The sequence below is a fragment of the Cydia fagiglandana genome, chromosome 27 (genome assembly GCF_963556715.1).
Source record: "Cydia fagiglandana chromosome 27, ilCydFagi1.1, whole genome shotgun sequence".
NCBI classification, from domain to species: domain Eukaryota; kingdom Metazoa; phylum Arthropoda; class Insecta; order Lepidoptera; family Tortricidae; genus Cydia; species Cydia fagiglandana.
The window spans coordinates 9,903,183-9,927,938 of NC_085958.1; the positions used below are offsets into that span (position 1 = coordinate 9,903,183).

At 42.8% G+C, this 24,756-nt stretch overlaps 2 protein-coding genes across 2 annotated transcripts in view; one reads left to right on the plus strand and one right to left on the minus strand.

Annotated features, from left to right (window-relative positions):
• Window positions 1-22,834, minus strand: part of LOC134677889 (uncharacterized) — a 67,039-nt gene extending 44,205 nt beyond the window's left edge. Inside the window, exon 1 of the mRNA XM_063536331.1 lies at window positions 21,708-22,834. Within this exon, the coding sequence (XP_063392401.1) occupies window positions 21,809-22,831 (1,023 nt within the window). The 5' untranslated portion in view covers window positions 22,832-22,834 and the 3' untranslated portion in view covers window positions 21,708-21,808. The remainder of the gene's footprint in view (window positions 1-21,707) is intronic.
• LOC134677872 (putative tRNA pseudouridine synthase Pus10) lies at window positions 458-13,117 on the plus strand. The gene is made up of 12 exons (XM_063536302.1): window positions 458-624; window positions 973-1,172; window positions 1,340-1,449; window positions 2,161-2,300; window positions 2,423-2,619; window positions 4,920-5,033; window positions 5,864-5,966; window positions 9,754-9,860; window positions 10,436-10,529; window positions 11,085-11,169; window positions 11,578-11,724; window positions 12,880-13,117. The coding sequence occupies exons 1-12, from the start codon at window positions 502-504 to the stop codon at window positions 13,056-13,058; spliced, it is 1,599 nt and encodes a 532-aa protein (XP_063392372.1). The 5' UTR covers window positions 458-501; the 3' UTR covers window positions 13,059-13,117.
• Window positions 22,835-24,756: the final 1,922 nt, after the last annotated feature.

The following is a 24,756-nucleotide window of genomic DNA, read 5'->3' on the forward strand; positions in this document are numbered from 1 at the left end:
AGTAGTTATTCAAATTTAGCAAAATTAATAAAGATTAACAAATTAAAATTACAATTGATTAAAATAATCAGCTGATTAAATTTTTAAACTGGCAATTACTATACTACATTCCATTACAAGCAATTCGAACATGATCCGAACAGTATTTCGATAATTTAGTAGTTAAAAATTTTATCTTGTCATAATGTAAAATTACATTTTAGGAATTATTAAAAGAAATAGCAATAATCCATATGGAAATTTATTGAAACTATAATTCTATAAAAATGTATTACAAAATATAAAATTAATCGCGTGCTGAAACATAACTGTCATGATGACAACTTGGCTTGTAAGCTGTCAGTTTCACTCTAAGTCGTTACGAAAAAAAACCTTATCTTCTAGTTAATAAAGTACAATTTACATCGCAAATTTTAGTATTTTCATATTTACTTGCATTGCACCAAGCTATTTCACATAGCACATGTTCACAGTAAAAATTAAAGGTTTATTTGTGAAATTATGAACGAAAAGGCAATATTCAAGCTGTGTAAAGACGAGGGGTGCTGCGACGCGTGTGCCCTGCGCTACTTGGGGCTGCATCATCCGCGAGTGTACGAAAATGTGAAAGAGTCTGCAGAAAAGGTATCGGCGTTCATCCTTTTTTATAATTTTTATTGTATTTACTGTTCCACTTATTGTTGCCTTCCGATATCCGATATCGGAAAGGCGCTTCAGATAAATTCAGCAAGCTCGGAGCCTCCGTAAGCTGTTAGACCGTAATTTTTTTGTTAATTTGACCATGTTCCAAATTTTGGAGATCCATTTTGAGACAGAACTGTCTCTTCACACATATACAGTCCTACCAAGTTATTTTATTTCTTTAAACAAATCTAAACTGAAGATATTTTTCACTTGAAACAGTACTCCTCAAAACTGCACCTTACAAGAGCTTATGTATAACCTTCCACATCATATTTATAAATATTACAGTATCAAGATGAACAAGATCAAACTTCCACTGAAGAGAATGTCACAGACAATGGTACCAACGGCGAAGCTGACGGTGCAGATTCAGAGCCGGAGGCTAAGCGGAGGCGAGGTGCGGTGTGCGCGAGCTGCCTCGGCCTGCTGCAGCAGGGCACGTGGGACGACAGCTGCCGCATGGCCAAGGAGATGATGGATAAGAAAGGGTCAGTTATCTTTTATAGAAAACCTGTATATACAAGCCTTGCCTGATGACTAGAAAGTAGAGTCAGTCCAAGAAAAGTCTGCATCGATTTTGATAGCACACACAGTGCAAGTGTTATTTTAGACATTAATCTTCTATGAAATTATATGATATTGTTATAATTTGCAGTTACGACTGCACGACGTTCGCCTGCGCGCTGTCCGCGCCCATCGCTACCATCGTGCGGGAGAAATACATGCAACTGGCCATCAAACACAAGTTCCCGGAGTATGACACAGGTGAACAATCCTCTTGGCTTACTTGTTGACTAGCTACGTCTGCACAACGTTCGCCTGCGCGCTGCCGCGCCCATCGCTACCATCGTGTGGGAGAAATACATGCAACTGGCCATCAAACACAAGTTCCCGGAGTATGACACAGGTGAACAATCCTCTTGGCTTACTTGTTGACTAGCTACGTCTGCACAACGTTCGCCTGCGCGCTGTCCGCGCCCATCGCTACCATCGTGCGGGAGAAATACATGCAACTGGCCATCAAACACAAGTTCCCGGAGTATGACACAGGTGAACAATCCTCTTGGCTTACTTGTTGACTAGCTACGTCTGCACAACGTTCGCCTGCGCGCTGCCGCGCCCATCGCTACCATCGTGCGGGAGAAATACATGCAACTGGCCATCACACACAAGTTCCCGGAGTATGACACAGGTGAACAATCCTCTTGGCTTACTTGTTGACTAGCTAGCTACGTTTATGGTTTAAAATAACATAAAAGGGACTTATCACAACAAAGAAAAAAAAATTTAGGGCCCCCCACATCTAGCGTCTTTCGAGCGTCGCCGTCTATCGGCGTCTGGTCAGCGCTATGGAAAATGTCGTCGCTGCGCAGTTGCGTCGACGTTGCGTGGAGCGCGGCCATACAGTTGTAGACGCCGACGCTAGAAAGACGCTAGATGTGGGGGGGCCCTTAGTAAACTTTTTTTTTTGTTCAGATCGGGTGACGTCACTGAAGGAAGCCTGGAAGTGGTCGCTCGGCACCCGCCTGGCGAGCCACTTAGGCCTGGCCCTAGACTCGGGCGCCGTGTGTCCGCTGCTACTGACCCTACACTACGAGTACCCGGACGATGTTCAGGTACATAATAAACTAACTTCACTGTATACCGACTATAGTGTGACGTCACTGAAGGAAGCGGAATATTCCCTATTCTACAATAAAAATATATTCAAATTGTCATATTCAACTTTATTTGCCAGGAACTAGAAGTCCTCAAAAGCATATCTCCGTCCTCATTCGCCCCGCACAAGCGGCCCGCCGTCGATGTGACGCGCCGCGGCGCGGAGCTGGCGTTAGAAAAGGCGACGCTGCCGCAGCTGCGGCTGCAGACGCCGGCCGCCGCCGCTCGCGCGGTCGCGTGCGCGGCCGCCAGGGCGCCGCTGTATATCGGGGGACGGTGAGATATCATCATAGCATCATCGTTCAGACCGCATAAGCGGCCCGCAGTCCATGTGACACTCCATGGCGTGGGACAAGCATTACAAAAGGCGAAGTGGCCGCAGCTGCGGCTGTAGACGCCGGCCGCTGCCGCTCGTGCGGTCGCGTGCGCGGCCGCCAGGGCGCCGCTGTATATCGGGGGACGGTAAGATATCATCATAGCATCATCGTTCACACCGCACCAGCGGCCCGCCGTCGATGTGACGCGCCGCGGCACGGAGCTAGCGTTAGAAAAGGCGACGCTGCCGCTATATATCGGGAGACGGTGAGATATCATCATAGCATCATCGTTCAGACCGCACAAGCGGCCCGCCGTCCATGTGACACAACGTGGCGTGGAACAAGCATTACAAAAGGCGACGCTGCTGCAGCTGCGGCTGCAGACGCCGGCCGCGGCCGCCAGGGCGCCGCTGTATATCGGGGGACGGTGAGATATCATCATCATAGCATCATCGTTCAGACCGCACAAGCGGCCCGCAGTCCATGTGACACACGGTAGCGTGGAACAAGCATTACAAAAGGCGACGCTGCCGCAGCTGCGGCTGCAGGCGCCGGCCGCCGCCGCTCGTGCGGTCGCGTGCGCGGCCGCCAGGGCGCCGCTGTATATCGGAGGACAGTGAGATATCATCATAGCATCATCGTTCACACCGCACCAGCGGCCCGCAGTTAATGTGACACACCGTGGCGTGGAACAAGCATTACAAAAGGCGACGCTGCCGCAGCTGCGGCTGCAGGCGCCGGCCGCCGCCGCTCGTGCGGTCGCGTGCGCGGCCGCCAGGGCGCCGCTGTATATCGGAGGACGGTGAGATATCATCATAGCATCATCGTTCACACCGCACCAGCGGCCCGCAGTTAATGTGACACACCGTGGCGTGGAACAAGCATTACAAAAGGCGACATTGCCGCAGCTGCGGCTGTAGACGCCGGCCGCCGCCGCCCGCGCGGTCGCGTGTGACGGTAATCTGTCTTATTTTCTTTTTACCCGACTACGGCAAGGCAAAAGGAGGGTTATGATTTTGACCGGTATGTATGTGGGTATGTATGTATGTTCATTTGTTCCCTCAGAACTTCTAAAGTACGCATTATTTAAGAATATTGTGGTGAAATCTGAAACTACACAAGATATTGGCAAAACAGTCGTTCGGTAGATGTCGCTAGACTCTAAGGCGTTTGTACATAATGTACATAAACGAAGGAATGGAAAGATTTGCGCAGTTCTGGTAAGCTTCTGTAGCTTGGTTGGTTTAGAGCAGCGGTCGGCAACCTGCTGCCCGCGGGCCGCATGCGGCTCGTGAACCTCTCACTTGCGGCCCGAGAAATTTATTTATAAAATGAAATGAAATTTATTTTTTTATTTGCTAGAAATGTGGTAGGTACAGAAGTTTGGTGTTAACATGCAATTTTGCGAGTTCAGCACATTTCGCCAATAATCTAGGCATGCAAATTATGTTCTATTTTAACCTACTTATACTATACATTATTTACAAACTATTTACATAATCTGGGGGCACAGCCGTGTCAAGACGAGACATATCATATTACTCACCATCACATTAGAGTGGCGAATATAAATCATTAATTTAAATTTACATCTCTTGATAAAAATATTCCAAATATATAAATAAATATATAGAGAGCCGCCTTGGCTATTTTGTATGTAATAGTGACAAACGACAATGTCTCATAAAGTCATAAATATTAACAAAGTACGGCCCGCGTCACCTCCGTCAACTACTATGTGGCCCTTGGCTGCTAAAAGGTTGCCGACCGCTGGTTTAGAGCGATGCAGGGATTGCAGAGGTCGAGGGTTCAGGTCCTGGCGGAAGCGTATTTTTTTTAATTTTCTTTTAATATAAAGATTTGTAATATCGCTCGCAGACGTATGAAATATGATTTGGCCCTATGGTTAACTCATGAATGGCATTTGGCATTAAGTCCGCCATTCGTACATTGTTGTATTTTGTGCAATAGCCAAGGGTCGATCAACTATTTCTTGTTGTTATTCTGTCCCATCAGCCAGGAGACAATAGTAGCATAGTTTCTTAGAAGAGCTGCTGTACCATGTTCTACAAACGTGCTTAGTATATGTCCCATTATGGAAAGGCCTCATAACTACCAAAATATTCAAGTTTGGATCATTTAAATACGAAATAACTAGTATTTTAAGAGTGACCTGAAGAGTGGTCTCCGGGAGACCGTAACCATGGCAACTAGTGACAAGAAAAAGTTGATTCACCCAAAATTAATAAATTGTTACAGATATATAAAGCTGTCGCGGCAGCTGCCGCAGACCCCATGGCTGGTGCGGGGGCAGAGGATGATGGAGTCTTCCGTGCAAGAAATCATCTTCCGCCCCATCGCCGCCGTCTACAAGTAAGACTGCTCTTTATGTGACCAGGGCTATAAGGGGTCATCCATTAATTACATCACACGTTTAGGGGGAGGGAGGGGGTCAAGAAAATGTGACATATTGTGACATGGGGGAGGAGGGAGAAACAAACTTTGTGACGTCACTTTAACTTCATCAGTAACCGAACATTTATTTAAATTATTTTATTCACTGTACATTTAAATAACAAGTTTTTAAAACGATAATAGTTTTTATTCGTTTACTTTTCTTTCCTAAGAAGCAGTTTTGGGTTATAAAATTACTAATATTTATATCGTCAAAAATATTTTGATAAAATATTAATAATACTTAGGTACATACTTAATTCGATTTGGCGATTTCGTGGAAAAAATGTGACGTCACACTAGGGGGGAGGGGTTTGCCAAATGTGACCAAGTGTGACAAGGAGGGGGGGAGGGGTCAAAAAACCTAGAAATTCGTGTGACGTAATTAATGGATGACCCCTAACCGCGAAAATCGAAGTTCGCAAATTGCGGGGATTTTTCTCTGTCACTCTAATTACGCCTTCATTGGAGTAAAAGAGAAAGATCCCCGCAATTTGCGAATTGGCCGGTAGCCGCTCAGCTGATGGTCTTTCCACGAATACCATCGGCCACACTGTTAACAGTCCAACAGTGGACCTTATACCATATGTAATAAAGTATATCAATGGACACTGAATTATCTAATAATTAAAGTAAGCAATGCGCGAATTGAATGATTGCTATTAGCATTATCCATGCGCTATACCTAGGATAATAGGGCTCCAATTGTCATCCTTAAATTAAAACTCTGAATAAATTAATTTTGATAGTTTGGCGCCTGAAGAGATGGAGCACAGACTGAAGTTCGTGTCGGCGGGGCGAGAGGACGTGGACGTGCGGTGCCTGGGCGAGGGGCGGCCCTTCGCCATAGAGGTGAGCCCTGCCGAGTGTTTCTCGATGGACTACCGTACAGGCGGCCTAGCCAAGGTCACAGAATAAATAATAGTACAGAATCAGAATCAGAATTATTTTATTTGCTAGAATACTTAAAACAACATGTAGTACAGGATGTTAAGGTACAGTAGGTGATAAAGTATTCAGTCGATGAACGACATGCAAAAATTATATAAACTAATAAGAAAATGTTATCAACAAGATAACGTTTTCTTAGATACACACACTGAATTTAAAATAAATACAATACGATAAAATTACGATTCAAATAAAATTAAATAAATGTAGTTAAAAATAATTTTATATAAAAGTAGTAATGTCAGTTATGAGTTATACAATTTAAAATCCATAAGTTCCCGGATGCTATAAAAACAATTTTCACTGAGCCACTTAGTGATCACTGTTGCAAATTTATTATATTCCATTTGCCTCATGTCTTCAGGAAGGTTGTTATATAAAACAATGCACATATTATCAGTAGCGTGCCTAGGGTTTTGGAGTAGGGCAAGCCGAAAGATATGTTTTCGTAATAACTGTCCAATCTTCACTCTTCGGGGTCAAATGCATCTGCTAGCGTGACGAGGCGAGCTAATCATAGCGCACGTCTGCTACGGAATGTATAATGTCATTTTGTATTTTGTTAGAGAAATAGCTCGAGCTTGGTTTGTCGCTTTGAACATGTTTTTCTAGAACGCCGTCATATTTTGATAGCAACGATACAAGTTCCAAAAAATTGCCCCTATTTAATGAAGTGTTTGACTCATCGTGTCCTCTAAAAGGAAGTTCTTGCTGTGCTAAATGGCACACAATATCGACTAACCTCTGAAAAACACTACGATTGTTGTCAACACGCATGTTATGTTTTGATATTTCTTCTGATAATTGTCGCGACAAAGAGGCCTCGATCCTTTGTTTCCCAAAATTGCTAAAAGAAATCACTGCACATATATGTTTACCGGAATTCATGTGCCTCTTTATTGCTCCAGATAAATTATTTAAATCGTTATAGCCAGAAGTATTCCAAACGTTAATATCGTTCGAAAAAAATATGCAACACCAGCAATACATCTTATTTGTATGGGAACAACCAACAATCCAATGAGTTTTGTAGACGGCCCTACAGAAATTTCTCTTACGCGACTGACTTGACTGAGAAATACACAAGTCGGGTGTTGGTTTTGCCGCGGAAATTAGGTCCCGTTTTTCGACAAAGGTCAAAGACTTTACCTTGTTTTGGTTGACTAAAACGTGGACGCATTTCAAACCGTCACAAGGAACCACTTCTTGATCCATTGTTAACACTTATTAAACTAAGCGCCACAACAATGAACAAATTCACATTCACTATTTAATCAAATTCACTTAAACAAACTTTCGTTACTTTCGACTCGACCACTGACTCGGCTCAACTAAATAATAATACACTTGAAGTAAACGCGAACGCGCGCTGTGCGAACTTATGCAGCTAACTTCACACAAAATCCAAGCATAAATCGTCTTATAAAATTGCTATACATACCAACAAATAGTTACATCGTTCTTTGACGGTTTGTAGGCTGATAGTGCCCAGAGCGGGACGAAAAAGCAAGCACGGTTGCAAGCCAACGAGTGCGAGTTCGAGCAGGATAGCTAGAACATCCTCCGCCTGATTTAGTTCGCGCGGACGAGGCGCCACGCCGCGGCATAATTTTGCAACACGCTCGTGCCGCGGTTCGAGGCCGCTGTGGCTTGAATTTAATAATACGGGTTCGTTTGGCGCGCGATTTTCAAAATAATCTTTATTGATCTTATCACTACGTAATTTCGGTAAGGCAATTAGTTGCCTTAGGGCAAGCCGGGCTTTTGGGCTTGTATGGAAGTCCCGCCACTGCATATTATACGCATTTTTACGATAGATCGCAGTACGACAAGGAGGTTGGTACAGAAGGTCCAAGTATTGAGCTCTTTGGTTACCCGCAAAAACATCAGACCTGCGCCTAAAGAGTTCAGGATGTTTTTTAACAAATAGGCATGCTTTTTTTATGTACATACATGGTAGTGGTAAAATATTTAGTTTTTTAAAGACAGGCCTGCAGCTTTCCATGATAGAAATATTAGCTATAGCACGAATGCACTTTTTTTGTTTAATAAGGGCCCTAATTATGTCTACTGAATTCTAGGTACAGAAGACTCACTCTCTAACACAACGCGTCTGTTACGATCAGCACAGATATGGCCGCTAGGTGGCGACAGCGCCACGCGCGACTTATGGCTAGCCACCAAAATTGGTGTGGAACGGATGTACTTTTAGCTACTTGTAGCAAAGCGTCGAGAAATCGCGGGGTGAGCCACGCCTGCCAAGGTGACGATCGCTAGCGCTTCGCCATCGAATAGCTTTGTGTCTCTCTATCACTCTTCCATATTAGTGTGACGGTGACAGTTGTGTTTCGTTCGCTACGTAGTGTTAGCGATTGGCATGTTATCTACGAATCCAGGTCCTTCGAAAACGATACAGGTTTTTAGGGGTCGGCCGTCCATTCATTTCATAACTTCACTTAGGGTTCCGGACCCAAAGGGTATAAACGGGACCCTATTATTAAGACTCCGCTGTCCGTCTCTCTGTCACCAGGCTGTATCTCACGAACCGTGATAACTAGACAGTTGAAATTTTCACAGATGATGTATTTCTGTTGCCGCTATAACAACAAATACTAAAAACAGAATAAAATAAATATTTAAGTGGGGCTCCCATACAACAAACGTGATGTTTTTGCCGTTTATTGCGTAATGGTACGGAACCCTTCGTGTGCGAGTCCGACTCGCACTTGACCGGTATTTTTTAAACCCAAGGGGAGCTTTTTTTAAAACACTCTTGTCACACTTTCATAGGAAAAAGCTAGGTCGTTAATACGTACTGTCACACTTGATAATTGTACCTGTTTTGTTATAGTTTGTGTTACAGTCGCCATCAGATATATCGGAGCGGCCAAGGTGCTCACAAATATCTGAACACTCCTCTATTTTCAAGGCGTTAGAGTGCGTGTTCAGATATTGTGAACACCTTGACCGCTTCGATATATCTCATGGCGACTGTACAGTACATGTAATATTATCTTATACCTCTAAACAATTCTTGTATGTGAGTATATACGAGCATATTTATTTATACATATATATATGCCTCTGTTCTCCTTGCACCATTTTTACATGTCTCTGTTTGGCCCGATGGTTGACTGGTAGAGAATGCCATTAGACCGACCATGCCATTTGACGACCGGCCTGGCCTAGTGGGTAGTGACCCTGCCTGCGAAGCCGATGGTCCTGGGTTCGAATCCCAGTAAGGGCATTTATTTGTATGATGATACAGATATTTGTTCCTGAGTCATGGGTGTTTTCTATGTATTTAAGTATTTGTATATTACATATATCGTGGTCTGAGTACCCACAACGCACGCCTTCTTGAGCTTACTGTGGGACTTAGTCAATCTGTGTAAGAATGTCCTATAATATTTATTTATTTATTTTATTTATTTATTAGGCATTAAGTTCGCCATTTGTACATTATTTTTATGTTTTGTGCAATAAAGTTTAAATAAATAAATAAATAATATATTTCGGGGATCTCGGAAACGACTGCTATACAGCACAGCAGGAAATGAAATTTGCTATACAGGGGTTTTCGGGGGCGATAAAACGATCTAGCTAGGTCTTATCTCTGGGAAAACGCGCATTTTTGAGATTTTATATGTTTTTGATATTGAATATGAATATAAGACCAAACCCTCAGATCTCGGACCCGCGACGCGAGTTAACTAAAGAAGAATTGGCACGAGCGTGCGAGCAGATCTCGACTAGCGGGTCGGTGGTCGTCAAACATATGGTGCACGTTACCAAGTGAGTACAAACATGGACCCGACAGGCGGGTGCAATTGGCGAGAGTGCGGGCATTTTTGCCCAAACTCGAATAAAGACCTTCGCCCAAACTCGGATGATTACTTTTTCAACAAAACCAAAATACATATATGTGCCATTTTCAACCAAAAGGATACTTTTTGCCGGTTGAATTGAATTGAATTGAATTGTCAAGAAGGCGCTATATGTAGCTTCAATTTGAAATCAACCTTATCTGGAGAGGCCTCGTAGAGAGGCGAAACACGTGTCGAGTATTGTTCTTTTGGTAGTGGTTTGTTATATTTGCTTGCGTATTTATACTTGCGGTGTTAACATTAATTGCATGTAAAAATATATATGTGCCTACATACAAACATGAACGCTGAAAACAATACACTCTTTTTTTTGGGCAGTCGTGTAAAAAATACGCAAGCACTGATTGACTAGCACGCTATCTTTTCGCGGATTAGCAAAGTAATGTTTTTGGTTTTAATTAACCTTCTCGACAACCGACACTGTGGTACCTTTTGGATGACAACGTCACATATATCCTTTTAAAAGCTGGATATCTGTTTCAGAGATGACTTGACGGAACTGAAGAGAGGCGAGGAGAGCAAGTGCAAGGAATACGAGGCCCTTTGCATCAAACTCACACACTCCGACTCCGACCAGGTAAGCCAACAACAAATTGTCATAAATAGGTATATAGTGTGTCCAGCGGCAGATTTCCGATTTCAAATGCGAATCATTTTCGAGCGCGAAATGCGAAGAAAAAATACGGGCCTTGTGCGAGTCGGACTCGCGCACGAATTGTTCCGTACCATTACGCAAAAAACGACAAAAAAATCACGTTTGTTGTATGGGAGCCCCACTTAAATATTTATTATATTCTGTTTTTAGTATTTGTTGTTATAGCGGCAACAGAAATACATCATTTGTGAAAATTTCAACGGCGCATGAGATACAGCCTGGTGACAGACAGACGGATAGACGGACAGTGGAGTCTTAGTAATAGGGTCCCGTTTGGGTATGGAACCCTAGACAGTTGAAATTTTCACAGACGATGTATTTCTGTTGCTACTATACCTAACAACAAATATTAAAAAGTACGGAACCCTCGGTGGGCTAGTCCGACACGCACATGTCCGGTTTTTTTTAAAATTTGCCGCTTATTCCTACTTGAGGGAAATGGCTTGACAGACTATACTGACACAGACGATGTTTCAGCCGGCGTCGGCCGACGCGCCGGTGGTCGTGACGGAGGCCGACATCGCGAGGATCAACAGCTACACCACCACCCAAGGGAGCGGAGGTACGTGTCTACAACAATTATACATACATACATACATACATATATACATACATACATATAATCACGCCTATTTCCCGGAGGGGTAAGCAGAGACCATGGATTTCCACTTGCTACGATCCTGACATACCTCTTTCGCTTCCTTCACTTTCATAACATTCCTCATACAGGCTTGCCGGTTTAGGGTGCTCTTGGCCTGGCCTTTCTTCAGGATTTCCCCGATCTGATCAGAAAAGGTCTGCCGTAAATTTAAAAGTGGAAAAATTACTGTCTTGGGTGCGACTTGAACTCACGGCCTCTGGATCGATACTCCAGCGCTCTGCCATCTACCAAGACCACATCCATAGATAAAACGAAAAAAAAAATCTAAGTGCGAAATAATATATTTAGAGATAGTTTTATTGTTCGCAGATGACAATACGAACGGCACGGACGCGCCGTCCGGCACGGACGTCCGTATCCGGCTCGTGCAGAAGACGCCGCTGCGCGTGCTGCACCGCCGCCCGCTGCTGGCGCGCACGCGCGCTATCCTCGCGCTGCAAGCTCACAGCGTGCCAGGTTGGTGTTACTCTGCACACAGTGTTGATACTAAAAGAATACGGAAGGCACTGACGTCCGTATCCGACCCGTACAGCCGCTCTTAGCCCGGATGCGCGCTATCCTCGCGCTGCAAGCTCACAGCGTGCCAGGTTGGTGTTACTCTGTACACAGTGTTGATACTATAAGAATACAGAAGGCACTGACGTCCGTATCCGACCCGTATCCGTATCTTTCATCACAAATTTTGAAGCCCGTGTTATTTTTTCCCCACTTTTCAGTATCGATTGAGTATTTTGTTTGTTAGAATTGACTCGATGATTAATTGCCTGTTGAAAGAAAAGTACAGTCAACGATAAAAACTTGTATGAAAAATTGAATTTCTGTCAGAAAATTATCCTACTGAGAAATCGGTTACCGGACTAAGTGCCAGTTGCACCATCCGCACTTGACAGGCTGATCAACGTCACCCGGCGGTTTACTATGAAACTTTCAATACAATAAAAAGCAAACTCTTTAACGATGACAAACAGTTTGGTGCAACCGGCCCTAAATAAATGCAACTTGTGTCAGATCACTAGAGATGCACCGGATATCCGGTTACTATCCGGTATCTAGCCTATCCGACCATTATTTTACAAACCGGCCGGATACCGGATAGTGACCTACTATCCGGACGGATACCGGATAGTAACATTGCTTTATTTCGGAGTAAACAAATTGGATTAAAGGAACAGACACGGTCATAATCGTACTTGTTTATTATTTTAAAACAATTTAATCATTCCACTGACTTGCACGCGCACTCATTTCGAACCTAGAAATGAGTCCGCGCGAACGTTTACTATACTTCGTTTTTTTATCATTAGAAATTACGTAAACAATCTTGACGTGTCTTTTAATTGACAAACACATTTTAAAAATAAGTTACGGCAAATTTGTAACAATTATGAATCTAATACGATCATTTATATTCTTTGGCTTTCATAAGTAATAGTTTTTGATTTTTAAAGCGTTTTTCAATTAAAAGACATGTCAAGATCGCTTACCTTCTTGCAAGTTCTTTCTAATGCTAAAAAAACGAACTATAGGAAACAGGTCAAAAAACCGAAATGTAGGTATAGTTCCGCTGGCCGGATATTCGGCGGCCAACAACTATCCGTTGCATCTCTACAGATCACCCGTCCCTGTTCCGGCTGAGCATCCGCACCAGCGCGGGCACGTACGTGAAGGAGTGGTGCCACGGCGAGCTCGGCCGCACCGCGCCCTCCCTGCGCGCCGCGCTGGCCGCCCGCGCCGACATCCTGGCGCTCGACGTGGCCGCCGTGCTGCTGCCGTGGCCGCCGCGACGCTGAGCGAGGGGGGAGTGGCCGCCGCGACCACTGATCGATGGGGGAAGGGGGCCGCCGCGACCGCTGATCGATGGGGGATGGTGGCGGCCGCGACCACTGCGGTGAAGGAGTGGTGACACTGAGACCTCGGCCTACGACGCTGTCGCTGCGTACTGCGCTCCGAGCCCGCACCGACATCCTGCCGTGCCGCCGCCGTGGTCGCCGCGACACTGATCGACGGGGGAAGGGTGGCGGCCGCGACCACTGGTAGATTGGTGACGGAGTGGTGACACTGAGACCTCGGCCTACGACGCTGCCGCTATGCACTGCGCTCCGAGCCCGCACCGACATCCTGCCGTGCTGCTACCGTGCTGCTGCCGTGGCCGCCGCGACTGATAGATAATAAGATGTAAAGCGCGATACTAATATACAAATTTATCGACATTTTGTTTAATTTCACGACTAAAGTCTGTGCGTTGTTTTGTCGGCCGATGCAATAAGTAGGTCGACAAATGAGAATACGTAGTGTCAAGATTAGGCTTAGGTACATTGACCACGTGCTGTGGGCACGACTAGTAACGACGACGGTTAGGTCGGTTGTTAGGTGTTCTTGGCGTTCAAGAGGTTAAAATGGTCCAGTTTGCAAAAGTGTCTTTATTTTTTGTGTCGGTAAGTAGAATTTTGTGTCATCGTACATTTATATTGAGTTGATTTCATTGGATTGTACATAAAATATTAAAATATACATATAGAGGTCGTTTTGTGGATAATTGATATTGATATTTATTGAAATCAACATACAGCTAACACCAATGCACTGTAAAATTAAGTAAGTAATAATAAAGCGATTAATAAGCTACCTATTGCATGTTTGTTTCGCAAAAACGTAAAAAATCTTTAAAAACTTAACGACTTTGGTCGGCAAACAAGTCGCAGTCAGGTGCAAAAGATAAAAGATTATTAAGGAGTGTCCGGGAACGGACAATTGGAGAGTACTGGTGTGCAGTCGTGTGAAAGGTTCCATTATCCAGGAGGCGATGACTACGGCAATATTAATATTTTACAGTTATCGATTTTTGCATACTTATTATACTCACTTGAGTTATTACAGCCCGTTCACACAGAGTCTCTGTGCAGGATTGGGGCTGATGGCAGCAAACAAAACAACCCTGTACACAGTAAATGAAGTATATTAATAAAAAATGACGGACGTCGAAATCGCGGACGCGACATGGTGTGATGCCGGTCGTTCGTGGAGTGTGAGTGGGGAGACGGCGGACGCGCCGCTCCGGCGTCGGTGCCCGCCGCCCGCGCCCCGCAGCCCGGAATCATCCTCCGTCTTCACGCAGTGGTGGCGTGAACAGTCTCCGTATTTACGGTACCCGTTTTAACGGATACAACAAAAAATTATGCCTTGGTTACACATAGGCACCTTATAACGTCTCCGGCATTAACTGAGAGCCCAGATATATGACTGATACGTAGTCCGTTCATCCAGTATTCGATGACAAAACGGAATGTCATAACGCAAGTAAGTATACGGGTTATTAGCACTGATTGACTAGCACGGTATCTTTTACGCGGATTAGCAAAGTAATATTTTGGTTTTAATAATTTAACGGTCCGACATTTTTTACTGTATACTGAATACTGTGTCATTTATGTGAAGTCGCTCATACAACTCCATACGCGATCAATGAAAAAAAAACGTATACGATAAAACGGAACAGTAAAACGGAGACCCTGTGTGAACGGGCTGTTAATGTGCTGTGTACGAAATAAATTAGTAACAAATTTCCATTATTCAAGACTAATAGTACTTAATCAATTAATGAGTGGCAGCAGTCGAGGCAGACATGGAAACAATATTGGTGCTTAGTATTGGTAAGTAGGTAGGTAGGTAAATCAAATCCAAATGAATAAAATTTATCATTCAAAATTATCATTTAAAAGTCAATTCTACCAGCTAACATAATGAAGCAACAAGCAACTCAAAATTTGTATCTGATTACTTTGCCTCACATGTGGATAAAATGCAGCTTTCTTATCAGTTTTTGAACAATCAAGAGAGCGTTTACCAGCTGGTGTTGTGAAAAATTCTGTATAATTTTGCTTGCATTATGCATTTCAGTGATTCTGTTAAGTTTAGCGGTAGCAAATCCACTTGGGCCGTGCGGCTGCAAGCCGGACTTCGAATACTGCGCGAGCGACCACGCCACGTACCACAGCATCTGCGAGTACAAGTGCAAGCATCCCTCCACCCCCTTCCAGGACTGGTTTATCCTGTACTACGGCCCTTGCGTTCCGTCATCTACGGGAGGTTAGTGAAAAAAATAAATAAAAAAGGCGTATACTTTCAAAAATTACGTGTGTTCTCCGTGATCCCCGAAACTGAAATTTTAAGACACGTTAAGAGGGATCCTCGACGTGTGGGTCCCAATATCTTGCGGTAGATCTTTTAACGCTCAGCTACCAGCAGCGCGCGCTGCTCTTTCTGTGTTAGTGTCCACTAGTGTCCAGGCTTCGCAACCGTATATGAGAATTGGCCTTATGACCGTTTTGTATATTCGAAGCTTCGTGTTCCTGGTCGCATCAGCTGAGTTGCGCCAGCTGTGGTCACGGAAAGACAACAACCAGTCTTTCCGTGACCACATTGCAGCTGGTGCAACTCAGCTGAAACGTTGGAAATTAAAGTAAAAACAATGAAATTATATCGCGATAGATCCGTTTGTGTAATTAAATATGTAAACTATTACTATAGACCCTGTTCGATCGGTGGTGTAGAAATCGCGTTTGTGCACATCATTGCTCGGAATCAAATAGGTATATGGACGGGCCTATCTTTACTTTTGTAATATTTGTGTAGTTAACGGTAATTTGTACACATTTAGTTCTGCCCAATGTTCTCAATTAAGCACACTTATATTTTAGTGGTTCCTGCCCTAGACATTTTTTGTTGAAATAAACATAACAGGAAATTAATAGGACAGCATAGTTTTTGAGTCGATATCTTTTGTTCATTTTTAATCACATTTATTGAGAACATTGGGCATAATCTTAATGAATATAAATTATAAGATTTATAAGTAATGGATCAGCTAATGTGAAGTAAAATAAGTATATATTTTATTTTACAGACGAACCACAGAGAATCGCTGTTTGCGGTGAAAACGGTAAAAGTTCTTTTAATTTTATGTAGGTATGTTTTTATCACAATGTTCGCGTACATTTATAGGGCTACGACGGAGGACTGTATTTATTTCAATAACAAAAATAAACTTTAGACCTAATTTGTTAATTCAGTAAAAGGCCAACCGACTAAACGTGTGTAGAGATTGTTGAATCAGTCATGCGCTGTACGGTAAAATAAAATAGGGCCCAGAATTGATCCCTGGCGAACGCCTCTGGTGACCATAGGCTTTACGCAAGCTCCTGATGACACGCCTCGGTACGGAGTGAAACATGTCGAGCGTTTTCGACCTAAAATACATGAGTGCCCCGCTCTTAATATATTTAAATTACCATAGACTTTGCTGAGACCATGACTACTGTGATTGTGTCAGGATACGAGCGGGCGCCGCAGACCGGCGGCTGCTACAAGTTCCACCGGGTCGCGAAGGCCTGGGACGCCGCGCGGGCCACGTGTCGCGACGAGGGGGCGGACCTGGCCGTCATCAACAGCGACACCGAATCTGAAGCACTGAAGCGAATTTACAAGAACAACCCGAAGGATACGATCATTGGTGCTCATGATACCGAAGTCGCTATGATTGGCTTTAAAAAAAGTGGAAACGATTGGGTGACTATACACGGTAAGAAAAACGTGTAGTACCTAAACCTTGGTGGCTCAGATGGCAGAGCGCTGGAGTATCGATCCAGAGGCCGTGAGTTCAAGGGTTCACCTAAGGGCTTGTGCACAAATCACGCGAGGTTCGATAGGGGGGGTGGGGGTCACAAAAAAATCACGACAGATCACGCTGAGGGATAGGGGGAGTATACGGAGACCTCACGTGTATTTTTCTACAGTGAACGAAACTAAGAAAAAATACCTACCACATGAGTAGATACTTTTTCTCGGTTTCGTTAAACATACATTTTCTTTCGACATTTCAATATAGCGAGTCTATTTTACGAAATTTTGGGGGGCGTCGCCTACCGATCGGATAGAAAAATATCAAAAAAATACACGTGAGGTTATGTGGGGGAGGGGGGTAGCCAAAAACCTCACGAAATATCACCAAGGAGGAGGGAGGGGTCAAAAGTAGCTGAAAACACCTCGCGTGATTTGTGCACAACCCCTAAGACAATAATTTTTCCCACTTTTAAATTTATTCTAAGCTTAAAGTACCTAAAGTTTTTAATGTAATCTAGCGTGAGTGTCAGGATCTAGAGGGTGGTGAGTACTCAGCAAATTTCAACGAAATATTTTTAAATTAAATTTTAACAAGCAGCAGAAACGTCTGCGACCGACAGACAGACAGTTGGCAGAGCGCTGGAGTATCGATCCAGATGCCGTGAGTTCAAGTCTTAAGTACCCAAGGCAGTAATTTTTCCACTTTTAAAGACATATTTTTAACCCTTTATATGGCACAGGGGGCCGGTTTTTGAAGTTCGACCGCTCGATTTCGTGTATTTCATTCAATAATATCTCCTCTACTAGGCATTTAAATTCTACTACTAGAATTTAAAACGAGTGGTCAATACCACTCGGAACCCAATTTCTATCGGTCGTATTTCAATAATTTTTAAGAAAAAAAAACCGACTTCCATGGGGGCCGATGAAAGATTATTGTAGATGGTACACTATGTAGAAAAGGAGGTAAAACCACCCACTTTTCTACTAGCATTTCGCTTCTGTATAATGGCTCCTCTACAGGATGGGCCAACGCCGGCCACTCCAAGGGACGCAGCCATGCGGTAGAATGAGATAGCAATATCACTTGCTCCCTCTAACGCATAAATGCGTCCCTTGGAGTGGCCGGCGTTGGCCCATCGTGAAGAGGAGCCATGAGGGTCGTAGTTCTAGCCTAACCTAACCCACTCCTCAGATAGCAGTTCGGTTCTGTGCGGATCGCAGTTCGAACTTAATCAAACCCACTTTTCAAGTAGCATTTCGTTTCTGTAAGGCTCGCAGTTCTAACCTAACCTAATCCTTGTTCGGTTCTGTGAGGATCGCAGTTCAAACCTAACCTAACCCACTTAATGGCGCATGCCGTGCGGTGTACGGGGGTTTAAGCGGGAGGGGCTAGTAAGGAAATGGATATTCCGATGTAATATTATCTACTTGTTTGTTACTTATGCTTTTTTTTGACATTTAGATTTTATTCTAGAAATTCTAGACTAGTATTTTTTTATACAATTTTTTTTTAATGTTTGACGATCCTTTTGTGAAATTCTTAGTGTTAAATTTGACATGTATAATAATCCAATTTTATTACGGAATAATATTAACATCAATAAATTGCTCTGATAATTAGATTAAGATTAATTACGATTCATAAGAGCTTGTTGCTAGGCCTACATGAATAAAGTATATTTTGATTGTTTGATTGATTGATTGATAAGATTGGCATCATCGTACTTTATACCTACATTAATTTTATGGTAGGTAATCATAGTTGTTTATTTAGTTAAGGTATCATAGTGGTTTTCTGGGTCAAGGTCCGGGTCCGAGTCCGGGTCCGAGTCCGGGTCCGAGTCCGGGTCCGAGTCCAGGTCCGAGTCCGGGTCCGAGTCCGGGTCCGTGTCCGGGTCCGAGTCCGGATCCGAGTCCGGGTCCGAGTCCGAACCGGATCCGGGTATGAGTCCGAGTCCGGGTCCCAGTCCAAGTCAAAATCGAAATTCGTAATCACCAAACGTGTGCCATGCGTCATTGAAGAGTTCTGTTCTGGTCATCATCAGCAGTTGTTCCACTTCATCAAATGCGACAGTTTTTAATGTAAATGCTTGATTTTATGATGAAAATACAAAAAAATCTATACGTATGCCTTTAATATTTGAGGAGTTCCCTCGATTCCTTATGGATCCCATCATCAGAACTTGAGCTTGACAAAAATGTGGCTTAAAAACTTAACTTGCTTAACGAATATAACGAAAAGGAAAAATCGCCAAACGTGAACTATGCGTCGTTTAAGAGTTCTGTTCTGATCATCATCAGCAGTTCCAATCAAATGCAACAGTTTTTAATGAAAATGCTTGATTTTCTGATGTAAATACAAAAATCTCTATACGCATGCCTTTAAGATTTGAGGAGTTCCCTTGATTCCTCATGGATCCCATCATCAGAACTCGAGCTTGACAAAAATGTGGCTTAAAAACTTAACTTGCTTAACAAACATAACGACGAGGACAAATCGCCAACCGTGAACTATGCGTCGTTGAAGAGTTCTGTTCTGATCATCATCAGCAGTTCCACTTCATCAAATGCAACAGTTTTTAATGAAAATGCTTGATTTTCTGATGTAAATACAAAAATCTCTATACGCATGCCTTTAAGATTTGAGGAGTTCCCTTGATTCCTCATGGATCCCATCATCAGAACTCGAGCTTGACAAAAATGTGGCTTAAAAACTTAACTTGCTTAACAAACATAACGAAGAGGACAAATCGCCAACCGTGAACTATGCGTCGTTAAAGAGTTCCGTTCTGATCATCATCAGCAGTTCCACTTCATCAAATGTTACTTTTTTGGGTGTATATGCTTGATTTGTTGATAAAAACCCAAAAATCACTATATGTATGCCTTTAAGATTTGAGGAGTTCCCTCGATTCCTCATGGATCCCATCATCAGAACTGGGTTTTGACAAAAACGGGACCAATCCGTATGCATATACATTCAATCAAAAAAAGAGTTTTCAAAATCGATCTAGTAATGACGGAGATATGGAGTAACAAACATAAAAAAAAATAAAAAAAATAACATACAACCGAATTGATAACCTCCTTCTTTGAGATTTGGAAGTCGGTTAAAAATTAGCATTTCGCCCTTTTCCGCCGATTTCTGAGTAACGAAATCGAGCGCTGAAAATTAAAAAATCGGCCCCCAGGTCTCAAAAAAGACCACACAATAACATCATCTAAAAAATAAAAAAAACCAAACAAATGTAGAAAAACACACCTCTTTAAAAGATGATCCACTTCACATCCACTTAATGTCGCACGTTTTATTACAGGTGACTCCCTGGCCGCAGCAGGGTTCGACGGATGGAGCCCAAAGGAGCCTAACAACATAGGCGGAATCGAGGACTGTGGCTCCATCCACCGGTGGAGCGGTCAACTCAACGACTGCCCGTGCTTTAAACCTTATCCGTTCATTTGCGAGATTCCTTAGTAACTTCGAACAACACCGGCTTCCGACATGTCGGGAGGGAGTGGCCCAGCGGAATTGCAGTCTTTGCCGCCCTAGGCCCCAGGCCCTGCCGCCCCTTTCTCAACACCCATCATATTGACTCCATTTTGAGTTATTTCTTGTTATCATCAGGGAATTTTTTGTCACAATTTGCCGCCCGCAAATAACTTGCCGCCCTAGGCCCTAGCCTACTTGGCCTTAGGGCAAATCCGCCACTTTAGGTGCCCAAGCGATTTACCGTACAAATCCTTCTCACATTTTTTGCGGGAGGAAACGTGCACCCAGTCGCACTTCTCGCTCACTATAGTCACTACTTAAAAACAAAATCCAATCTGTAATGACGACACAAATGTATAGAAAATGACACACGTCAAAGACAAATCTTGCACACCTCGATCTTTATTGTGTACGGACAGTCACAACACGCACCGCGCTAATTAGTTATGTGCATGCCCAGTTGGACATGTGCTTCGGCAGAGGGAAAATAATGGGAATGCCAGTCCTTCCCGGTGTTGCTCGAAGCTTAGTAAATAGTACCTAATATTGTTTTTCTGTTTGCAAACCTGCAACTCTTTGTTTTAAGAAAATAGCAAATTAGATATGTAACAATATGTAATGTTTTATTTATTACTCTAATTAATATGGTTGAGGCAAGTCAGTATACATATACACAGACGTTACATTGAGTCAAAGAGAATAGTGTATAGAGAGTTACTGTCATAGTATGATGCTGGTGGCACGTGCCGGGCTGCTAAAGATCACTCCCACAATGGTAACTTGGAGATTAAGGAAAATAAATAAATAAGCGCTTACTGATAAGGGTAACCCTTATTAAGGGATTGCAAGGCATATAGGTACCTAAGCTTTTAAGGGTTTTGGTAAAGGGTAGTCAAATGACCAAATAGGCTTGCAATTCAAACTGGAAAGTCTTCAATGTGTTAGACGTGTTTAAGGGACGCCCATTGAGAGGCATTGCGGAAAGTGTTGTCCGGTCCCTGGGGCGCAGCGGCTCAGCGGGAGCTGAGGCTGCCGGGCGGTGCACGGAGCACCAACGACCGAATATAACAACAAGTGGAATCAAAATAATGGACACCAGTGTCTAATGTTACCTTTTCTAAAATTAGTTTTTTGGTATAAAAACTAGCCAAGACAAATCCTGAACTTTAATTACACCCCAAGCAAACTAGAATTTGGCACCCATATGTAGACATATTCAATTACACAAACGGGTCTACCGCGATATAATTTCATTGTTTTTACCTTTAATTCCGACGTTTCAGCTGAGTTGCATCAGCTGTGGTCACGGAAAGACTGACGTCCCAACAAATGTCAACGGAGATATTAATAAAACAACACTAAACTACCCGAAATTAGTTTATAAAAATGTTCGGGGTAGACAAAGAAATTGCAGCTACCCGTCAAAGTTTAATGTTTATTGTCCACGGCACGACACACAACACTCACAGTATCCGTACACTGGTCCGAAGATATATCTGCTGGTTTCAACATTTGAATCACTGGTCCCCAAGTAGACGATAATTTGTAACCGTCCTCTCGATTGAAATTTTTAGGGTGTTTTTTGATTTCAATCGCCTCTCTCACGATCCGCGGATAATAGTGTCGCTCGTTGGAGAGGACTTTGGGTTTATGTAGCTCAATCCAGTGATTCGTTCCTGTTGTCAGCAAGTGCTCAGCTATTGCGGATTTGTTTACATGGCGATTTTTAACAGCTGCTATGTGTTCCTTTACCCTCTCTTGAATACTGCGCTTTGTTTGGCCAATGTACGCACTTCCACAACTGCATTCTATCTTGTAGACACCCGGATTCTGGTACGGAATGACATCCTTTGGGCTGCGTAAAAGACTTGCTACTTTAGATAACGGCGTGTATACAGTCTTAATGGAGAATTTCTTCAGTACTGATCCAACTTTGTCCGTTATCCCTTTCACATACGGCAAAAAGGCTGGTTGCCTACTAACCTCCGGATGTCTTTCTTTTTTCCTAGTCGTGCGTGGGATTTTCTGCAAGTACCCATTTTTCTTTAGCACTTCCTGAACATGGGCTAACTCATTATCTATGTGTTCCGCGTCACATAAGTCTCGTGCTCTGTTAACCAGGGATGTGACGACGGATTGTAGATGCCTCGGATGATGGTGGGAAGATGCTTGTAGGTACCTGTCAGTATGTGTGGGCTTCCTGTACACGGAGTGTGCCAGGGTTCCATCTGGTTTCACTCTCAACTTCACATCCAGAAAGGGTAAGGATCTATCGCACTCCATTTCAAATGTAAACTTTACCTTTGGGTGGATGGAGTTTAAATGGCCGACGAAATGCTCCACTGTGTCGGCGTTGCCCTTTAAAATGCAGAACACGTCATCTACATATCTCTTCCACATTTTAATTACAGACGGTCCGGAACGTAATGCCAACTCTTCAAAGTGTTCCATCCATATGTTGGCAATCACGGGGGCAACAGGACTGCCCATTGCCACCCCATCCACTTGCAGATAAAACTGCCCTTGGTAGAGGAAATAGTTTCCCTCTAGACAGTGCTCCAACAGAGTGACAGTTGAAGAAGTGAGTGTTGTGTGTCGTGCCGTGGACAATAAACATTAAACTTTAACGGGTAGCTGCAATTTCTTTGTCTACCCCGAACATTTTTATAAACTAATTTCGGGTAGTTTAGTGTTGTTTTATTAATATCTCCGTTGACATTTGTTGGGACGTCAGTCTTTCCGTGACCACAGCTGATGCAACTCAGCTGAAACGTCGGAATTAAAGGTAAAAACAATGAAAATATTATATCGCGGTAGACCCGTTTGTGTAATTGAATATGTGTACAAAACGCGAGAGTTTAAAGTGTTATAACCCATATGTAGATCTCAATATTCTCAATTCTTTTTCCGGCGAAATTAACGACGAATAATCTTAATATTGAACTTGGCTGTAATTTCACATTAATGTTTTTGATGGGATATCATTACTTTATGTATCTACGGAAATTATTCGTATTGATTATATTGATTTCAAAACTAAAATTTACTTTTGCTATTACAAAATCGTTAGGCGCTTATGGTTGATTTAGACGGAGACTATTTTGAGACGCCTTTACGGCGCCAGTGTCTACCTACCCTACAGCACATTGTTATATTTCTATTTATGTATATTTGTAAAATGTAAAATGGGGTGAGTTGGGTGAAATTTGACTTTCAAACCTCGATAAAATTTTATTTTTACATGTGAAAACTGAATGGTGTATATAATAAGTGGTTCGGAGTTTCGGACGTTTGTATTTTATTTTGGGTAGTTCCATTTCATAACTTTGACGATAAAGAGGAAAACCCACCTCACCCCGTAGTGCCTCGTATTTGGGGTAAGAGGGTTTTTCATACAAAGGTGATTTTGGAAGATTGTTGGATCGATTTTTTTTTATTATGCGTATTACTTTAGCCCCATTTTAAATTGGAATACATTATTTTTGTAGCGTAGCCTTAAAATCCCTTCTCACCCCCCTCTCAAACCTTCTCTCCCCATTCATAACCCAACTCTCCCCGCGAAACCTACTCACCCCGTTTTACGGTAATGTGTATTCAAAACTTGCATTTCATTTATTTTAGGGATTGTACACTTTTGCTTTTGTTTGTCATTCATCGGTACTTCTGTCCTACTCATTTCCTCAAAGGTTAACTGGAAGAGATCCCATTCAGGGATAAGTTCGCCTTTGTTGTATTTAATTGACTCTGTAACTGTGTTTCTCGTGTTTTTATTTCTATGTACAATAAAGTAAATATACATACATACACATCTTCAGACCGTTTAGACGATGACTATTTTCAGCCGCCTGAATCTCGCCGCCATGCAGTGACCAGCAAACCGACACTATATTTCGTTTTTTTAGCATTAGAAAAAAGGTAAACAATCTTGATGTGTCTTTTAATTGACAAACACGTTTTAAAAATAAGTCACGGCAAACATGTTACAATTATGAATCTAATACGATCATTCATATTCTTCTGCTTTCATAAGTAATAGTTTTTGATTTTTAAAAAACGTTTTTCAATTAAAAGACATGTCAAGATCGCTTACCTTTTTGCAAGTTCTTTCTAATGCTAAAAAAACGAACTATAGTCGTTGACACGGTGCCTTTTCAGTACCTGGTACCAGTCATTAGCACGACGCCACATATGACGGAGCTAGTTTTTGCGCATCTCTTAGATCTCCTAAGTTATCTCCTGATAACCAAACCACACCAAACCAAAACAAAACTACAAAACTGTACCAGCTGATGAAAAGGCGCAGTAAAAGGGTTAAAGAGGTATTCACCGTTGGATATATGGATATTACATATAATTTTATGATTAATATGCACCGT